This window comes from Phyllostomus discolor, chromosome 4 (genome assembly GCF_004126475.2).
Source record: "Phyllostomus discolor isolate MPI-MPIP mPhyDis1 chromosome 4, mPhyDis1.pri.v3, whole genome shotgun sequence".
Taxonomy (NCBI): Eukaryota; Metazoa; Chordata; class Mammalia; order Chiroptera; family Phyllostomidae; genus Phyllostomus; species Phyllostomus discolor.
Window position 1 is genome coordinate 188138401 of NC_040906.2, and position 19532 is coordinate 188157932.

General features: G+C 41.5%; 1 protein-coding gene across 1 annotated transcript in view; it reads right to left on the reverse strand.

Annotated features, from left to right (window-relative positions):
* The window catches only part of IL20RA (interleukin 20 receptor subunit alpha), a 29955-nt gene extending 13316 nt beyond the window's left edge, over window positions 1–16639 (reverse strand). Inside the window, exon 1 of the mRNA XM_028509848.2 lies at window positions 16365–16639. Within this exon, the coding sequence (XP_028365649.2) occupies window positions 16365–16497 (133 nt within the window). The 5' untranslated portion in view covers window positions 16498–16639. The remainder of the gene's footprint in view (window positions 1–16364) is intronic.
* Between the last annotated feature and the right edge of the window lie 2893 nt (window positions 16640–19532).

Sequence of the window (19532 nt, forward strand, 5' to 3'; positions counted from 1 at the left end):
AATCAAGGGCTTGGTGGAGGAAAAGGAAAACACAACCCCTGGGGTCGCTAGTCTCCAGAAATGGCTTTCTGGTACTGGTGCACTGTGCATTTCCTCCCAAACTGAGCCTGAGTGGACACTGTGACTCACTTCAACCAATGGAATGTGACAGAGGTGACTGAGAGAAGACTGAGGTGACAGAGCTTCCACTTTTGCCTCTTGGAAGCCCCGAGCTGCCAAGTAAAAGCCTGTGCTACCCTGCTGGGAACACCGTGTGGACAGGCTATATGACGAGGGAGAGGGTCAGTTGTCCCGGCTGAGCCCGGCCTTCCCCCCTTTGAGGGGCCAGCAGGAGCACTGTGGGCATCCCAGCCCCTGCCACAGATGGAGGGTGCATGAGGGGCTCCCAGGGAGACCAGCAGACCATCCCGCTGTGCCCCCGTTAACCCTCAGAACTGTGGGAGATAATACAGTGGTTGTTTTAAAACCACTATTTTAGGGTAGTTTGTTGTGCACCAGCAGGTAACTAAATAATTTCCTTATTAGATACAGAAATGGGATTTAGAACAGATGCCCCAGGAAGGGCAGAGGTTTGGAGATTGGAGCGGGGGTTAGCTTTACTAAAAAAGTATGTATAAAGCAATAATTAGAAAAGAAACGAGCAAAAGAAGACAATTATTTAATCAAATGCTGGTAACTTCAGACTGTGATCTAAGAAAAACTGTGTCTAGAGGATGAATTTGTAAAAATACTCTGTACAGAAATGATAAAAAATTGAGAAACTGCCAGAAAATTATAAAAGGACAAAGGAGAGTGATAGTTTCTTATGAGAGAAAACAAGGATGACCCTTGAACTAAAGTAAGTAAAGAAATCCAGTGGTAACATGTAAGAATCAAAGCATTAAACTATGGGAGAGATCACAGAGCACTGGGTAGTAACAGTTTTATGAAAAACTTATCCCCTCACACATCTGTATGTTCTAGTCAATGAATTTGGAAAATATCAAATTTTGATACTGAAAATCAGATTAGGAAATAAAACATAGCTAAGTCACGGGAGGCTGGTCCAACTTGGCTCAAGTCCCATAATTCTTGTGCACTGTAGCTGGGACTCACCGGAGAAAGGAATTAGCTTTACGCTTCTGGTAACCCTTGCCTGAGAGTAGCTCTGTGCAACGTATTCTAATTTCCCAAGCCAAATAAAAAGGCAGACATTTTTTTACCTTAGAATTAAACTTTTTATATGACCCTAAGGCTAAGCCTAAATAATCTCCTTCACATGAGGCAGAGCAACCGAAATGCAGGCAGTTGTGTGTGTGTGTGTGTGTGTGTGTGCGTGCTTGCAGATGCTATACTTGTAATGACTTCTGCTTTTAACCTTGGTCGTTTTTTGATAGCTCAGTTTTATTTTTAAGAAGAAAGTTAAACACTGATCACCGTGTGGGTATGTGTGCAAAGAAGTAAAGAGGCTCTCAGAAGGACACCGCCTGCCCACTGTCCTTCAATTTCTATGCTGTGCTTCCCTTCTCTGGAACCAGACTGTATTGACTGGTATTGGCGTTTTTCCTGGAGATTATTTACAGTGTGCATGATCAATGACTTCATACTGCTCTATGCTATCATGAAGTTTGAAATTTTAATGACATTTTTCAGGATGAAACAGAGAACATGGGGAGGCAGAACCATGGAGGATAGTATTTCTCCACCATTCAAAAGCTTCAGTATAGAAAATTCCAAAGATCTTTCCAGATCTAAAATGCTACATACAGTTCTGCATGTGTAAATGAACTAACATGTGAGGAGTGGTTAGCATCTTGTAAGAACTATAATTAAAACAGACTGTGCATTATAATATCACAGATGTAAGATATTACCAACATGTGATTCCAGGACTATCAGATAAGGAATTAGAATATTCTGATTTGTGGCACCTTGGGTTTGGAGATTTGAAACATAAGTTATCTTAGATATTACAGTCCAGGCATATTTTCTCAGTGCTTAATTTATACAAGTCTTTGTCTTATGCAACACTGGTTTCTGCTCATCTTTTAATGTAAGTAAAAAAATTGATGGAACAAAATGCCTAAAACATACCCCAAAAAGGTTTAAGAAGTAAGTTAAAGTAAAAAGAACAGATTGCTCATTTAATTTAGTTTAATTTATTTTTCTTGGTCACTGCCATGAGGAAACAAAGCCATTTTGCTTTTCTGAAGTGAACTGCATTTTGCAATGTGCTGTCAATCATTAATGCTCATTGATTCAACATTTTTAGTGTTTTGTAATTGTTTAAATAATCCTCTAGAAATGCTATGCTGATTATAAAAATGTTACCAAACCGCAGTAATAATAGGTTAAATAGAGGGAATTAATGATGTGACAATAATGTGTGTACCTCTCTGCATTCTGGGTAAACTGTATATGTATGGCTACAATTTTGACAGCCAGCCACCAGATGGCACACCAGTGTTCCTTCTACCCAACATTCGAAGCCTGTATAGTGCCCTCCCCCATGGTATCTGGGTTGGTCTGTGTGGCCAAGGGCATATGACTGAAGTAATGGTACACCATTTCCAAGATTAGGTTATAAAAGACATGTTGGCTTCTACCTTGCTTTCGTCTCTTGGTTGGATGCCTCCTTCCAAGAGGCATGTCAGTGAGCTTAGCAGTGGGTCCTGCGGATGACTGCAGCTCCAGCCTTTCAACCTGTAGCAATACAACCTGACTACATTCTCAGGAGAGGCCCTGAGCCAGAAGCACCTGCCTAAGCCATCACTGGACTCCTGGCCCTCAGAAACTCTGTGAGGTAGTGTTGATTGTATCCAGCTGCTAAGCTTTGGGGTAATTTGTTACACAGCAACAGACTGCTAATACAATAAAGATTTAAAGATGAGAGAAACTCAGAGAGATTAATCACTAAAAAAAAAAAGCAAATTAAACAGGAAGAAAAAAATAGGGCCCCTCCATTCCCAATAATGTTATAAATGACTCCTGCTTTAATAATCTTAAAGAAGTGTTCTTTGTAATAGGTCAATTTTATTTTTATACAGAAAATTACAGACCCAATGAGAAGACTAAAAACTTAGACTTTGAGTAGCAAATGAAAATCATAGCAACAGCTTTTTGGATTTTTTTTTAAGACAATTTAGGTCATTGTAAATACATGACAAGGAGTCACAGTAGTAAGTAGCTTTAATAGAAATGCATCTAAAGTGCATGTTGCTATTTCATACACTGTTTCTGGGGAGAGAACATCCCAGCTTTTTAGTCCTGCACATCCTTCGTTTGGACTGCCATCGTCTTTTCGATTGCGTAGGCCAAGGAGCTATCAGTTCTGGATCATCCCCTTGTGAATAAATCAAAGTGTCACCTGGAGGCAGACCTACCGTGAAAAAGGAGGAGAGTGGCTAAGAGGAAACTGAAGAAATACAAAGGGGTTAGACCCCCTTCTTTGTAAGCCCTGAGATTATATCAGAAATTCGGTGGGCAGGCAGTGAGTGAAGCCTTGTTATCCGGAGATGCCATGAGCCTACTTGTATTCCAAACAGATGACTTCACCCTTCGCTGGGAGAAGACCAGGTAAGGGCAAGAGCAGAACTGGAGAAACCAGTAACCCATAATTGCAGCTGCCCCAGTGAGGGAGGCTGAGCTTGCGCCCAGAGGCTGGCGGTGGATATGAAGATGGGTGGGCAGCCGGGAGCTCTATTTTCAAAGCAGAAAAAACAGGACGTCCTGATGAAGCCGGGCTGCAAGGGTCTCATGAGTGAGAGGCATTCTGTTGTGGGAACTAAATGAACAGACGAGGATTTATCAAGGAATACTTGCCCTTTTACCTGTTTTGATGATGCAAAGGAGTGATAAAAGTAGAATTAGTACTTTTTTTTAAAGGGGAGGAACAGCACATTTAAGAAACAAAGAACTGGTAACTAGTATTTCTTGTGGTTTTGGAATCTTCGCAGTTTTTAGCATGGCATTGTCCCAAGTCGGGAAAAGAGAGAGAAAGAGTGGGTACACGTTCCAGTTGACGGAAGGCATTTTTCTAACCTGCCTGCACTGATCATTTAACACCAAAGCGAATACATCACACCCACACTGACGTCAGGAGTCAAGTCCCTGGGCAATGAAAGCACTTTTTTCCACATAGACTTGGGCTGGAAGTACAGCTCTGATTCTCTCACCGTCCACTGAACTCACAGCCCCGATCACGAAGCTGTTGGACCGACGCGCATAGTTATTTCTGAGAGCGCTGCACCACTACGACTTTGGTTCGAAACACGAGATTCTTCATGGTCTGGTCTGCCCTCTCCTTTGCGATTCTTCCAAACGTACCATGTTCACCAGCCACACCGAATTCCCCGCAACACCCTACCTTACTCTGCTCTTGTGTGCCTTTACAGTTTTGATGCCCTCCCTCCACAGTATCTTTTGGAACTAAAGAGCCCTTGTTCCTTCATGTGTGCATCCATTTAATGACTACTAACCTGTACTGTGTTAGCAACTAACGTACAATGATGCTGTGATGTTCTGTAGGGTGTGCATGGTCTCCACCAAAGGAAGTGGGCATTGACAATCTTGAAAAAGCTTTCTTTGTAATAGCTCAATTTTATCTTTATAAAGAAAATTACAAACCCAACGAGAAGACTGACAACAGTTTCTGGGCAACAGTCTAGTCTTTGAAGAGAAAAAATGAACTCCTAAGATCTCATGAAGGGGCAGAACCCCTCTGGATTCCCTTTCAGCTTTTCTGACCGCAGTCTGGGCTTTGAACACTTGGGGTGCCCCATTGAATGGTGGGTGTTTAGGATGGCCTATGCCATAACCAAGCTCTGAGGGGTCCGCAAGGAGGTGTCCACTTAACGAACTTCCAAGTAGTGACTGGTCAGCTGTACCTTGTAAGCCACGTCATTTAGATTGGTGCCCCTTTAGTGCTTGTTTTCCTTTTGTTACTGCTTGGCCTTTGGGCAAGCCTTCTAGCCTGTCTTCACCTTTGTCACAGCACCATAGGAAGAACATCCTATGTCTACTTGTGGGTCTTTCTAGTAGGAAGACAACAGATAAATGGCATTTGTAATGGGCAAGTCTATGACAACTTCTTTAGTAGAGCTTTGTAAAATATGGCTGTTACAAGGTTTCTAAGGGGTACCTTGTAGGCAGGTCTCTAGGTATAGTGAAATGATATGTGGTGTTTTCCTGCTTGCCTCAAAATTAGTATTAAGGTCATCATCTAAGTATGTTGCAGTTTTAATTATATGACTGCCGGGAAAGTGTACGTACTTGCATTTCATTATACTGTGGGAGAAGCCTAAATGCTTTGAATAAATTAGTGTCTGATGAACACCAGTAAAAAGTGGTGAGGTTCTCAGAGTGGACTCACAACAAGCCAGGGTAATTGGTCTTGTGGTTACCCAAACCTCTCTGCTTTGGGGCTGAGACATTCCAACTTTTCTGTGAAAAACAGTACATTTCTCCACTGGTGAGAAAACCACCAGAATTATGAGACTTCTGCTTTGGGGCTACTCAAGCATCTCAAGCTCATGACTGACTAGAGAAGCCTTGGAATTGAGGAAGTCCTGCCCAGCCTCGTCTCGAGAAAGCCTCCAGCCTGCCAGCCCAGTGTCCTGCTGACACTGGAGCAGAGTGAAGGAACCACGAGCCTGTGAGCTGTTTGCCACTGGGGACCATGTCCTATAGAGCCTTTCCATCCCCAGTGCCTGGCAAATAGAAGTGCTTTTGACCTGAACTAATCAGGGACTGGTGGGGCTTACATAAACCAATGGGATTGGGGTATGACCCATAGGCATCTGAATGAGGAAGGACAGCCTGAACTTGAAATCACCTTGGTACACTTACACTATACTCAGGCTCAGCGAGACAGATGGCTTTTAATGAAGAAGTAGTAGCCCATGGCAAGTGGTGGCTACATACCTTAATATGGTGTAAGACCCCACCTCACCCCACCCCCTGCAAAAGAAAGAAAGAAAGAAAGAAAGAAAGAAAGAAAGAAAGAAAGAAAGAAAGAAAGAAAGAAGAAAAGAAAAGAAAAGAAAAGAAAAGAAAAGAAAAGAAAAAAGAAATCACTTTCTGACTTTTCTATTGTGGGGAATGAGGTTAAAAAGAGTTAAGGTACAAAAAGTATAGGAGGGTGCTTAATCAATTTCAAGAAGCTTTGAAAACTTTCAAAGAACTCATCCTAACCACCACAAAGCAGAGCCAACAGCACAGCTGCCTTGAGTCGGGTTATCGTAAGTGTCATTCTAACTTCATCATGGTGAAAGAAAAGCTGTATTTTTTTTGCCTCAAATTATAAACTACTTGTCTTGAAAAATATTAACTCCTCTCTCCTCCTCACCTCCTAATTATATAGCAAGTACCCTTAAAATGTAAGCCATCTAAGCAGCACTTAAAATGTGACTCAGAAACTGTTTACCTGAGAAAAGACACACAGCTGTGTTCTCTGTGGATGGAGAACTGAATTATCTTCCCACAGCCACCATCCCCAGTATTTGTTTCTCTGCCCACTCACTGCTGTGCATGTAAGCTGCCTCAGTTTCTCTATAATACTTATGTCCATCTGCATACCAGTACACACATTATACAATTATACAGGGCCCTGCCATCTGCCCTATCTCATTGTTTTAACAACTGTGTATACGAGTACAACAGAGAGACGTTCTAACGGCGAGCATTCTAGGGCGACACTGGGGTCTCCTCCTTGCTTACCGCTTACCAGCTGTGTGTCTGTAAGTATTTAACCTCTGTGCCTCAATTTACTCATTTGTAAAATGAGACAATAGTACTATCTGCTCCATAGGCTCGTGGGTAGGATCCTTGACACAGTGCCTGGCATCAAGAAAGAGCTCAAGAATTGTTAGCTCAGTACTGCCCTCCATAATTGCCATTCTCATTTTAGCGCTGAACAGAGAGAGACACAGGCCCAGAGAGGCTGAATGACTCGCCTGTGGTGACTCAGCCCTTTGTCAGGTGCCTGAACCCACGTGTTCTGACCGCACAGGGCTCTGTCTACTAAGATAACTCACCTACTGCCTTCAGGAAATGCTCTAAGGAAGAGTGTTGTGGGAAGAAGGGACTGTAAGGTCAGTATAAAGTTTACAAGTTACAGATGACTGCTTCTAAGGAGAGACGGAAGAAATTGGATGGGGACAGCCCCAGTATTTCCTCTTTACCGAAGCTTCACCTGCTGGAACTGTGCACGGCCACAGCATTCATTCAACACAGAGCTTCTGGGTGCCAGCTCCGGGCTGGAAACAGAAGCTGACAGGCACCGGGGCAGGGCAGCGGAGGGCAGAAACGCGCAGGAGGCCCTGCTCTCACGGAGCAGATACTTCCTGAATGTGGGACACCACCCACCACTGTATGCCAATGTGCTCAGGTATATGAATGTTTATATAAATGAGCGATGCAAAAGTCATACAGCAAAAGTGATGTGCTTTCCTTACAGCCACGCCTTAATAAATAAATCTATGTGCTTTTAACCATGTTTTTGAATACTGCTGTTGGTGCTTGATAGCAAGTAGGATTTTAAAGTAAATGTACTGGAGTTTACCCAGCAAAGAGTCTGAATCTCCCACTTTGCTTGGGCGTGTTTATGATGATCCCTGGCTACTGCTCAGCTCCTGGCATCTGAGGCATGCTTCCTTTCAGCTGCAATTATCTCCAGAGGCAGCTAACAATGCAAAAACTTCCATCTCATTATTTTATAGTCACACCTCTGTTTCTGCACAGCATAGCATTTCCCGGCTGGATTACCCAAGTTTGTTGGAAGTGCCTTTGAATACTTTTGAGATTAAATCCACATATCAAAGGTGAAGGTTTACCACTGAATGGTTTTTTTTCTGGCCAAGGTGTGCCAGGACCTACCTGGAATTCTGTAAACAGGAGTTTAAGAAATACATTGCTGTGAGATTTTTGTGTATAGCCTCCTAAAATACCTATTTTCAAGATGCCATTCTTGATTTTTATATGCCAGACCCATTGTTAGAAAACCAGTCCTAATATCTTATGACATCTCTTGTATGAATGTCTTCCTTTCCTTTCCCTTCCCTTTTGGAAATTAGCTTTTTGAGGTCAGGGACTTGATTTTCTCCACATCTGGCTATTTCTCAAGTGTCTTGATTGGTAGTAATGCATATCACAGTAACTGTGGAAAAGTAAATTCATATGTAGGTTGGAGTCTCTACTACTTGCTAACTTGCTTTAGAAGGAAAACAATGAAAGCAAGGACAGAGTCAAAGACAAACCACCTGGAACCACTAAGGTATTGCAAAGAACAGCTGTTGGGAACTCCAAGTTCAATCAGTAGGTATTTATTAAATATCAACATACCTCATCCAGTTTATTTTTCAAATCATTTTCACAACTAGCACTTCTTTTTACGCTCACAGAGGTAATGTGATTCTTTCATTAATATCGCCACCACTTGAAATTTTTAAAGAAATAATCCACAAGATAAAAGTGTGAGCAAAAGTGGATAGAAAAAGTAAGAGGTCTACAAATGATTCTTTAGTAGGAATGTGGAAGAAATTATCCAGTTGAGACTTGGAAGTAAGTAATAGCACTGACTTGCGTACACTGTTGACTGGGACTTTGAGGCAAATGAGGTTGACAGTGTGACCTCAGACTTTCCAAGCGACAAGATGAAGATGGAAGAGCACAGTAGCTGTCAAAACACGGTCAAAGGTGAAATTTTTCCAATAGGTTAACTCTGCAGTGGCAAGGAGATGCTCTGATGTTTTTTTGAGGGTGACCAGGACTAGGCTCAGACCTCTTCAAGGCTGAATTATGCCTTGATAAAGTTGTACAACTGAATGCAATAAAATGAAGAGGGCTTCCATATAGGCCTTGCTGAAGATCAACTTTTGAAGTACCTTCTTGCCACAAAGATGCAAAAAAAAAAAAAAAAAAAACCAACCGAAAAACCACTTGTTAGGATAAAAGCAATGTAACAATGGACAGGCCACCCATGAAGAAGAGTCAAAGATACTGACAACAGTGGAACTTACGCAGGAACAACTAGAAGAATCAATCAATTAAGACATATCCTTTGCTCATGCACATTCAAGCCCACAGAGACTCCAAGGACTGTGTTGACTCAGAAAGTGGAAAATAGCACATAGGACAGCAGGTCTACCTTAGAAAACCGCAGTTTAACACTGTGGTCTTTGATAATTATTTGTGGTTTGATTCAGTACTGAGAAGAGAGGAGCCGCAGACCACAGGGTGACTTGTTGAGGCTGACAATGACCTTGAGTCAGTCTGCCTACAGCTATGAAACTCCTTACTCGTACCTACTTGGTGATACCACCCTCAAAAATATTGTCCTTTCCCTGGTATTTTGCTATTTTTTTGTTAGATTTTTGTTTGCTGATATGCAGTTTTATAAGAAAGAAATGTATGTGTAAAAAAAGAATATTAACTACCTGGTAATTTATGGATAGAATATTATTAAAGCAGGATTTAGTTTTATTTTCTTGCTAATATTTTAAATGAAAAGGCATGAATTTATATTGAATTATAATCATTTCACACAATGTGGATGAACAGCAGCCTATCTGTGTAATTTATGTTTTCTAAAAGGTTTTGAAGTATTTGTTCACAGTAAGGCATTTATGTGGACACATCATTTCTTTTCCATGTGTATGTTTTCCACAGGCAGAGTGAGTGTGATGTGACAGGTGTGTACACACACACACACACCCTGTAGCAACTCTCGTCAGCCTGTTTAAAGGACCTCTTTTATAGGAAGCCCAGCCTAACCCCTAAATTGCCTTGTCCTGTGCTTCCAAATGAGCTTGGTTTCCTCAGTTCTCGCATTTATACTTTCATGTAATCACTCGTCTGAGACGGAAGGCTCCATGAAGAAAGGAGCCTCATTTTTGTTCACCTCAATGCCTAGAACAGCTCCTGAAAGTAGGAATGAATGACATCAAATGAATGAATGAATGAATAAAAAGTGGTCAAAGCAAGACTGTTTAAAAATCATATTGTGTCAAGTACATTTTAACTTTTGAAAACTCAAAATGGATGCACGGGGTGTTAGGGTAACTCTTCTTCACTGAATCTGATCCTCCCCAACACCTCATTCCTCTGTGCTGTTTGCTCCTGAACTGCATGTGATGTTATACTTTGAACTTAAAAACTATGAGCCAATTATTAAAATAACAAAGTAGAGCATTTAGTAGATAATTTAGTGGCCCTTTTACAACATATAGATTTTCATCTAAAATGGAGGAGGAGGGCTGGCCTGGAACGACATGGACAGTTAGCTGTAAGTATGGAAAACCGCCCTTGTCGGAACAACAGTGAGGGTTGTGCAGTGAGCATGCCCATTATAGAAGTTGAAGAGAAGAAGCCAAATTGAAAGAGCTTTTAATGGCCAAAGCTGGAAAAATCTGAGCAGAAAATATAATTGTATTGGATGATAACTCAAAGTACATGTTTATGAGTTCGTATCGACACATTTAAACAATTAAATAAATATGTAAGTAGGGGAGAAGATGACAGCTCTTCCTTGCAATAGTATTCCAATTAATATGGAGAAGAAAAGAGAGAAATAAAAAAATCACCATTAATCATAATAGTTATGTAGTATCCATTGGTGGATACTAAAATTAGTGGGTATAAGTTTGAGGAGAAACAGGATATTTGCATGATCTCAAAGTATCTTCCCACAAGACATTTATCAATCACAAAGTGGAAAGTATTAACCCTACAGAGAGAAGCCCTCTGGACATCACCTCAATCCTGTGGTCAAGGCTAATGTCACCAGCAAAAAGACATATTAATATCATAAATGCCTTGGCATGCTGCATTGAGAAAGACAATATAGTATGTATGGTATTCTTTTCTCAAGATTTTATTTATTTATTTTCAGAGAGAGGAGAAGGGAGGGAGAAAGAGAAGGAGACAAACATCAATATGAGAGAGACACATCCATCAGTTTCCTCTCTCATGTGTGCTGACTCGAGACCGAACCCGGAACCCAGGCATGTGCCCTGACCGGGAATCAAACCGGCAACCTTTCTTTCGCCTTGTGGGATGCTGCCCAACCAACTGGGACACACCAGTAAGGGTGTGTATACGGTATTCCTGTGCAAAGGTAATAACCTCACTAATCATGAGGAAACAGCAAATGAACCCAAATTGAGGAATATTCTAAGGTAGAGTTGACCAGAATGCTTTACAAGTGTCAAGGACCTAAAAGCAAAGAAAGGCTAAGGGACTGTCACAGATTGGAGGAGAAGAAGGAGACGTGACAATGAATGTCGTGTGGGGTCCTGGAGTGGGTCCTGGAACAGACGGGGGCACTGGTTGAAAACGGGTGAAATTCCAGCAAGGTCTACAGTTTAGTAAACACATTATGCCAACATTAATTTGCTAGTTTTGAACCTTGTAGAATGGTTACACAGGAGGTGAAAATTGGAGGAAACTAGATGAGGGAGTTATAGAAACTCTACCCTTTTTCTGCAACTTTCCTGTAATATTCAAATTAGTTCAAAATACAAAGCTTAAAAAATAATCAAAAAGCTTAATTAGTTCCACTAGAATCATTTGTGTGTGTAGGAAGTATGCCCTGGAATAACATATTAGTAAAATAAAATACCTGATGCTGCTGTGTTTATATCAAAGAGGAGACACTTCAACAAAAACCCTCATCATGTTTATTATATATAGTATATTAGTTCTAATAAGTGTGAGTGTATTAGTAATATTTAGATTGTATTCTAAAGCTCCAAAACTAAGTTAGGTTCAATTGTTTATAGACATAAAAAATTCTATATTTTTCCCTCTTTGAGGATTTTGGAAAGATTTGGGTGATTTTGTTCAAGAGTCAACTGCACTTACACACCCAACATAGGAACACCTAAATACATAAAGTAAATAATAAGAGATGAAGGGAGAAATGAACAGCAATATAATAACAGTAGGGGACTTTAATACACTTACATGAATGGATTTATCATCCAGACAGAAAATCAATAAAGAAACATCAGCCTTCAAATCCCATATGATCTCACTTATAAGCGGAATCTAATGAACAAAATAAACCAAAGAGCAAAACGGAAGCAGAGGCACAGAGACAAGGAACAGACTGACAGCTGTAGGAGGGGAGGGAGGAGGAGGAGACTGGTCGAAAGGAGGAGAAGGGACTCGTCAAGGAACATGTGTGAAGAACCATGCACACGGACAAGAGTGCGGGGATTGATGGAGTGTGATTGTGCAGGCTGGGTAGACGGGGGCAGAGGGCAAAAATCGGGACAACTATAAAAGCATAAATAATAAAATATTTAAATAGGAAAGGATACAAGTGACACTCCTCAGGGTGCAAAGTAGAATGTTCATTCTGCTGCTTACTGCTTGGAGTGACTAAATCACATAGCAACATAACAACAAACACAGAAATGAGAATTTTAGCAACTTGTCAGAAAATATGGTCTTGGTTTACACAGCTGGCACTTGGCAAAGCTTGTGAAACCTCTAACATTTGTGGGAAAGTATGCAGGGAATAGGTTAACTCCACCTTCTCAGTTTGCCAAAGTTTACCTGTGAACTAGGCTAAATCATCAGACAGGAAAACAGCCTGGCCTTGCCTTTACCCACCTCTTAATTTATCTAATATCATGGCCTTGGCTTTCACCAATGACTGTTGTATGTTGTACCCATTTGAAGAAAATACACAGTATTTTTTTGCAGAAGGAAGGAAGGAAGGAAGGAAGGAAGGAAGGAAGGAAGGAAGGAAGGAAGGAAGGAAGGGAGGAGACACACACACACACAGCAACCTTAAACAACACATTAGACCGCACGGATTTAATAACTGTGTACAGAACAGTCCATTTAAAAGCAGCAGAATGTACCTTCTTCTTAGGTGCACACATAACATTCTCCAGATAGATTATATGTTAGGCCATAAAACGAGTCTCAGTAAATTCAAGAAGACTGAAATCATTATCAAGAATCTTTTCCAACTACAGTAGTACAAAACTAGAAATAAATTACAAGAAGAAAACTGAACAAATAAAAAAATATGGTATGTGGAAACTAAATAACATGCTACTGAAAACCAATGGGTCAATGAATAAATCAAGGGAAAAAAATACCTTAAGACAATTGGAAATGGATGTGAAACATGCCAAAATCTTTGAGATGCAGCAAAAGCAGTTGTAAGACAGAAATTTATAGTGACACAGAACAAGAAAAATCTCAAGTAAACAATTTAACTTTATACCTAAAGGAACGTGAAAAAGGACAAACAAAGCCTAAAGTTAGTAGCAGGAAGAAATAAATATCAGAGCAGAAATAAATGAACTAGAAATAAAGTCTAAAAAGACAATAAAAATATCAATGATACTAAGAGCTGGTTCTTTGAAAAGATAAACAAAATTAATAAACCTTTAGTTAGACTCACTAAAATAGAGAGCTAACTCTCAAATAAATACAATCAGAAATAAAAAAGGGTTACAAGTGATCCCAAAGAATACTATGAGCCATTATATACCAACAAATTGGACAAACTAGAAGAAACGGATACATTCCTAGAAACATACAATCTTCTAAGACCGAATCATGAAGAAACAGAAAATCTGAATGGCCCAATTACTAGCAGATTGAATTAGTAATCAAAAAAAACAAACTCCCAACAACAAAAGTCCGGGACCAGACTGCCTCACTGGTGAATTTTACCAAACATTCAAAAAAGATTTAATACCTAACCTTCTCAAACTCGGCCAAAACACTGAAGAGAAGGGAATGCTTCCAAACTCATTTTATGAGGGCAGCGTTACCCTAGTACCAAAACCAGACAAGCAAATCACAAAGAAAGACTGTTACAGGCCAACATCCCTGATGAACGCATATGCAAAAATCTTCAACACAATATTAGCAAACTGAATTCAACAATACATTAAAAGGATCATACACTATGGCCACGTGGGATTTATTCCAAGGATGAGAGGATGGCTCAAAATCTATAAACCAATCAATATGACATACCATGTTAACAAAACGAAGGATTAAAATCATACTATTATTTCAATAGATGCAGCAGAAGAAGTATTTGACAAAATACAACATTCATTTATGATTAAAACTCACAGCGAAGTAGGTACAGAAGGAACATATCTCAGTATAACACAGCTTAAATATGAGAAGTCCCCAGCTAACATCACACTCAGTAGTGAAAAAACGAAAGCTTTTCCTCTAATATCAGGAACAAGACAAGAAAGTCTCCTACTCTGGAGACTTTCATTCAACATAGTATTGAGAATCCTAGCCAGAACAATTTGAGAAAAAAAGAAATAATAGTCATCCAAGTTGGAAAGGAAGAAGTAAAACTTATTTGTGAACAACGTGATTTTATTAGTAGAAAACCCTAAAGACTCTACCAAAAAAATTATTAGAACCAAAAAATGACTACAGTTACAGGATACAAAATTAATATTTCAAATCTGTTGCATTTTCATACACTAGTGATGAATTAGCAGAAAGAGAAATTAAGAAAACAATCCATTTACAATTGGATCAAAAAGAATAAAGTACTTATAAGTAAATTTAACCAAGGAGAGGAAAGACCTGTACACGGAAAATTGTAAGACATGGAAGAAAGAAATTAAAGAAGACACAAATAAATGGAAAGATATTCCATGCTCATGGACTGGAAGAATTAATATTGTTTAAATGTCCATATTACCCAAAGCAAGCTACAGATTCAATGCAATACCTATCAAAATCACAATGGTATTTTCTACAGAAACAGAACAATCCTAAAATATGTATGGAACCACAAAAGATCCCAAATAGCCAAAGGAATCATGAGAAAAAAGAACAAAGCTTGAGGTATCATGCGGCCTGATTTCAAACTATATCACAAAGCTATAGTAATCAAAACAGTATGGTATTGGCATAAATATCTTATTATCAAAAAGATAAGAAATAACAAGTGTTGGTGAGGATGCGCAGAACGTGGGATCCTTGTGTACGGTTAGTGGGAATGTACATTGGTGCAGACACTATGGAAAACAGTACAAAAGTTCTTCAAAAAATTAAAAACAGAGATACCATACGATCTAGTAATTCCAAATCAAAGTATTTATTTGAAGAAAGCAAAACACTAATTAGAAAAGATTCATGTGCCCCTATGTACATAGCAGAATTATTTACAATAGCCAAGATAGGTAAAAAAACCTAAGTGTCTATCAATGAATGAATGGATAAAGATGCAGGGTGTGTGTGTGTCTGTGTGTATGGGTAATAAAGAATGAAATCTTGCCATTTGTGACAACATGGATGGAAATTTGAAGGTATTATGCTAGTGAAAGACAGATATCGTGTGATTTCACTTGTGTGTGTAATTTTAAAAAAGCAAAACAAAAAACAAACAAAACAAAACCAGACTCATAGAGAAAACAGATTGGTGCTTGCCAAAGGAAGGATTGGCAAAATGGATGAGTAGGATGGAGGTACAAACTTCCAGTTACAAAATAAGTCACGGGGATGTAATGTCCAGTGTGGGGACTATAATCAATTACATTGTATGAACTCTGGATGGTAATAGATGGTGATAGATAGACTTATGGTGGAGATCATTTCTCAATGTATACAAATGTGGAATCATGTTGTACACTCATATAATATTCTATGTCAATAAAAAGGGTACGTTCCAAGAAAAACAAAACGAAACTTTTTCTCTATACCAGAAATGCAAAAGAAAAAAATAAATCAGGTGAATGAAACATTCTGGTTCACTGGATTCCAACTGGTAGAGTTTAAACTTAAGAGCAAAATCAAAAACAGTGCAGTTACCTCATGTCATGGATCAGTTACAAGTTTTATTTTCAAGAGAAATCAAAGGACACATATCTGTACACGGTCGTACGTGAAAGGGGAAAAACGACGTGCCCAGGAGAGGGGACCTTTCTTTAAAAACGCCGTTTCTTTCTAGACCCGGTTCCTTCGGATCAGAACCATTCTTTCAGGGATTTTGGTTTTGTAAAGCGCAGACCTCACCTCCAGCTCCGGGGAGTTCCCCGTTTAAGTGCAACAGGTCTAGGTGGCCGAAGCATGCAATCCACCCGCGCTCCCTGCGGCCCCAGCGCGGGTGGCGAGAGCCTCCGACGCGCAGACCCAAGCCTTGCGCGGGGTTATTACGAGCCACGGTGACCGCCGTCAAACTTCCTCCTCACCCTACTGCAACCCGCAAGGGAAAGTGTGAAACCGGCGCGGTGCAAACTTGACTCAGAACCAAGCGCTCGAGTGGCCGCAGTGAGTTTCCGCCCGCGGCTCTCCTCGGAGCACGCGCTGCGCTCGCAGGACGGAGTCCGCTCGGCTACCTCCCGGTCCAGCAGCTGGCGGCGTCCCCCGGACGGCCCACTTACCTGCGCGTCCCGACGGCGCGGCCGCCAGGAGCAGCAGCGGCGGCAGCAGCAGTGGGAGGGCCGGACGGCGGGTCGCCGGGGCCCTTCTGGCCGCCGCCCTCGCCGCCCTCGCTGGGGGTCGGGAGCCCCACATGGGCAGCGGAGCCGGGTCACATCTCCACGGAAGGCCAGCAGCGTCCGACGCCCCGAAGGCCCCGGGCGCCGGCGACTCCGCTCCGCGCCTCGGTCCCGCAGCTCAGGCTGCGCGCTGCGCTCCTACAGGCCGGGCGCCCGGGGAGGCGGTGCCAGGTCCACGCCCCACCCTCGTCCCATTGGAGTCCCTTGCTGGACGCCAGGGAGAGGGGAGGGTCCCGGCGTTATCTAGTCCCTAGCCACTCCTTGTTTCAATTCTGACCTTGTGAGTTTCAACCAATGAGGCCACTACCAGGGGCAAAACCTCACTGCAGTAAAGAGAGAGGAGAAACACCGCAAATCCCTAAAAACTGATTCTGGTAACCAGGCCTCATGGCCACCTCCCGAAAATTTTTGAAATGTGAGAGTTCGGTGCTGGAAGAAGAATGAAATGGGCTATTTATTTCTCAACACACTGCCAGGCTCTCTGCCATACATTGACTGTATTTGATTACATTTAATCCTCGCCACCTGCAATTAGGTATTGTCCTATTTTACAGATGAGAAAAGGGAGACTCAGAAAGTGAGGTGTCACCCTCAATGCAGTCTCCCAAGCCTGGAGCCGCGGCGTGGAGACTTCCAAACAGGCTTGATTATCGGTCTCATGCTCTTCATGGTGGGAGGGCGGGGTTGCAATTAAGAAACATGTGGAAATGGTATAAGGAAAATCTGAGAGGCAGTCTTGGCTCTAGGCCTTGAAAGGAGTTATAAAAGTTGGGCGCAGCCCTAAAATAGAATAAACGATTTACTTCAGATGTGTTACGTCTCTTTCTCTCATGAATGCCTGTTCACAAACGTATAGATAATGCGAAACGACCCTAAAATTCGCTCAACTACCTTTATCTTAGAAAAAAGAGTCTTCAATAGCTGAAAAAAGATTATTTTATTTTTTTGATGGGAGGGAGTGAGAGGATGGTCAGGATTTTCAGAGTCCCCTAAAAGACTTGAAAACAGAGGACGAATCCAGGCCAAGACTGTCTCTTTGACTGGACTTGGCTTTGTGATGCAGAACCTGGGACTCCGCGAACTCCATTGCTTGTGGCCAGGTCCTTTAGGTTCCACCAGTAGCAGGCGCTAGAGGAACACTCAAAGCTGGAGGAGGAGCTCAGCGTCTTTTAGTTTCCTATTTCTGTTGTCAGCGTAGTGCCCCAGGGTCAATGTTGTGGCGGGAGCTGCTGCTGGTTTCCTGCTTCTTCCTCAACGCCCAGCTTTAGCCTTGTTGCTCAAGGACACCAAGCAACGGGCTGGCCCTGCCCCTTTCCCAGAGGTCTGAGTTGCAGTGTCCTGGCTTCTTCCGAGATGTAGCCCCTACGTCTACCCCTTGTTTATTCAGCCCTAGGACTGCTTCCTGTAGTTTGTCTCAGTCTCAGAGTCCCCTTTTCGTTGTACTTTTTAAACTCTCCAACATCGGTTTACCCCATTCCTCATAGCAGATTCTTTCTGTTAAAATAACTGGTATGGTTTCTGTTTTCGTGGCTGGATTCTTACTGATTTCGTAAACGTTTAGGAAGGACCGAACATTTTAGGAAAGATTCTAGGTTATTAGTAGATCATCGGTGTTATCTTGAGCTGCGGTTCTTACTAACTGAAAATTACATTAGTTTAGCTCCATTATCATTTTAAGTCTAGTGGATTAGTTAAGTATGATGCGTATTTGCCATAAAGATATCTTGCGCCAGTTATTTTTTGGTATCTGAGCTCTAGGACTTGTATGCATTTATGTTCAAACGCGAATGGTTCCTGGCGCTAAAGGGACTAAAGCAGACGAATCCGTGGCCCTCCATCCCTTCTCCCCTGATTGTTCTTAACTTGAGCAGCAACAGTTCATTGTCTCCTCCTACCAGGAAGTGGAAAAGGGTAGGGTACCTGGGACTTGGGGTCCTTCCCCATAAGTGGGCCACCCCTTCTTTGTGAGCCAGTAATCTGTACCACCCCCCCCTTCCTCTGTCCCTTCCCCCTCAGCTTCCCCTTTCCACTAGTCAGGCAGCAAGTCGGAATTTCTCAGGTTTCATACCTGTTAACCAACCTATCGCTCCACCCTCAGCACACCTGTGGGTATTGTAGGCTGAGTGCACTCTGAGCTACTGCTAGGTGTGCAGTTGATGTTTCCCATGGATTAAATTAGAGTGGAGCAATGACTTCTCTTTTGTTTTTTACCTATGACCCAGAACTCACCTTAGGGAGTTTCTTCCATGCCTTTAAATTCTTACTCACCCCTGTCCCAGTTCCTCCCAGTCTAAGCCTTCCCAGTCAAAAACAGATAGTATATTCTTCAGGAGATTTTGGAAATGAGTCAACACACTTACATGGGTATTTTGTTCTGCTGTAAAGATTATGCTTCTTGTCATGATTTATCTTGCTGAGATCTTAATTTTTGGAGCCCATTGCATGGATTTGGGGGCTTTCTGGTCAGAAAGGCCATACACCAACACCTCCCACCCTCAACCCCAGCAGTAAATACTACAGACAAAAAATACAAACTTTTTCTATTGCATTTTTAATAATTTCCAGGAATGATAATAATAATGTCTTCTTCTCTTCTCCCTCCTTCTCCATCATCATCATCATCATCATCATCACCACCTGAAGTTACTGATTTCCTACTCTGAGCCAGTTGTTATGCTAAGAATTTTACATTTACTGCCTTCTTAGATCCTTGCAGCAGCTCTGTGAGTGAGTCATGGTACCCTGAGTTAAAAAAATGTCATTAATAAACAACAGAACTGGAATCTGAATCTTGGTTAATCTAATGCCAAAGTCGATGCTTTTAATGACTTCCCTATATGCCTCCAGTGCTTAAGAAAATCAAGCAAATACCTTTGAGGGGTAAACTGTAAAATAACACACATATTGAGATGTATATTTATTAATTTAAGAAAATGTAGCATTAGTGCAATTTCCACATTGTAAACTCAGTTGTGAGTGGCAAGAAATACCCATTCTTGGACACTCTGGTGTTGCAAGGCGGGTTCAGAATGTACTAAGGTGACTGCTGCA